Raw genomic sequence first — 1,703 nt, forward strand, 5'->3', positions numbered from 1 at the left:
TCACTTTATTAGGAACACCTGGAACGTCCACGTTCCTGCTTCCACTCTGACCTGGCTCTAGGTTTTTCCACTGATCAATAGAAAGTATTGATCAGTGATCACTGTTGAGACCTGGCTTCACTGTGCTCCCAAATGCAATATCGATGCAGTACTACTGCCCTCCTTAGTGGCTGTACTCGAGTACTGACCTGCAACCCCGGCAGAGCGCCGCAGGAGGACCCCGACTCGCTCTGTCCAAAGTCATGTTGTTTCATCTTCTATCAGACCACATGGGACCGTGACCTCTGACCCCGCAACACCAACAACCTCAGGAAAAGCTCCTGAAGACAAAAACAGATATACATTAAAAACACTGCAGTAAGACTACTCCAAATATCACATATAGCAGTACTACAGTGATGCCAAGACTGTAGTACCAGTTGTGCCAGCATAAATATCACAGTAATACTGCAATACATACTACAGTAACACTGGACTATATCCTGCAGTAATACATGAGTAAATACTGTCTTTACAGTGATATAAATATTGCAATACAGTCTGAAAACGCTGCATTAATAGTTGCACTGCACAAATTGTACTACTACTGTAGTAATTCTGCAGTAAATACTACATTAGTACTACTAAAAATATTTCAATACTACCTTAATAAATACTCCAGTAACAATTACTACAATAATACTTCAAATACTGTAAAATATTCTGTAAAAAACTTAAAATACTGTAAATACTGTAGGAACGCTGCTTCTGCCTTTAAACCGGTAGGAATACTGTAGTAGTACTGGTTTAAATACTACAGGCACACAGGTATAGATACTGTGATAGAATTAATATAAATAACACAGGATTACACTGCAGTATTAATGCTATCAACACTGCAATTGTACCAGTATAAATACTGCAGTAGTACAGGTATAAATACGGTTATGGTAGCAGTATAAATACTGCATCTCCTCCAGAATAAGGTGACGGGCTATGGCTCCTTCACAATAAAAGCCTGTGATGCTGCCGTTAGAGAACAGGCTGTCCTCGCGCTCGGACACGGGCAGAGAGGAGCTGCTGCCCGGTGTCCGGGCTCACCTGTGCGGGTCTCACTTGTCCGTCCGTTGCACAGTCTGCCCGCGTTCCCGGCGTGAGCGCAGCCTCGGTCACTGTCCTCCTTCAGGTCCGCGGATCTCCGGTAACTGAAGCTGCGGCTCAGCAGTAGCAGCGGTGATGCGCGGGGCAGCATGGGAAATGGAGTTTAATCCGACCGAAGACCCCCCCCTCCCCCCGACATGACGTCAGCACCAAAACTCATCCCTCAGTCTGGTCTGTCAGGGCGCTCGCGCTCACTGATCAATCCCACAAACCTCATCCTGGTCATCTGAGTCACGTGACAGCACCCAGCCTGCACTCACCCTGCGGGGGGTGGGGGTGGGGTGGGGGGACACACACCCCCACAGTACATTTACTGGAGTACCCATTTACAGATTTCGTGTAGTTGTGCTCTATTAATATGTCAACATTAAAAACTGTGGTTTCTCAGTGTGATGACATCATCACACATCAGCAATACACAGTAACAAGTACAGTATCATGACACTGATACTCGTATCATCAACCATGTGACCCTTCTCCCAGCCTCCCTTGAGTCTGAGGCTGTGTCCCAATTCAGGGTCTGCAGCCTTAACGGTCCACAAGGGCCGCACATCAAAGACAGC

The 1,703-nt window shown here is 46.4% G+C and overlaps 1 protein-coding gene across 1 annotated transcript in view; it reads right to left on the reverse strand.

Moving 5' to 3' along the window:
* Positions 1-1,250, reverse strand: part of abcc5 (ATP binding cassette subfamily C member 5) — a 21,523-nt gene extending 20,273 nt beyond the window's left edge. The window contains exons 1-2 of the mRNA XM_087851351.1: positions 1,081-1,250; positions 189-320 (exon numbers count right to left, since the gene is read on the reverse strand). Of these exons, the coding sequence (XP_087707477.1) occupies positions 189-254 (66 nt within the window). The 5' untranslated portion in view covers positions 255-320; positions 1,081-1,250. The remainder of the gene's footprint in view (positions 1-188; positions 321-1,080) is intronic.
* Positions 1,251-1,703: the final 453 nt, after the last annotated feature.

Source organism: Neolamprologus brichardi, chromosome 14, assembly GCF_056152115.1.
Source record: "Neolamprologus brichardi isolate AB-2024 chromosome 14, ASM5615211v1, whole genome shotgun sequence".
Classification (NCBI taxonomy): Eukaryota; Metazoa; Chordata; class Actinopteri; order Cichliformes; family Cichlidae; genus Neolamprologus; species Neolamprologus brichardi.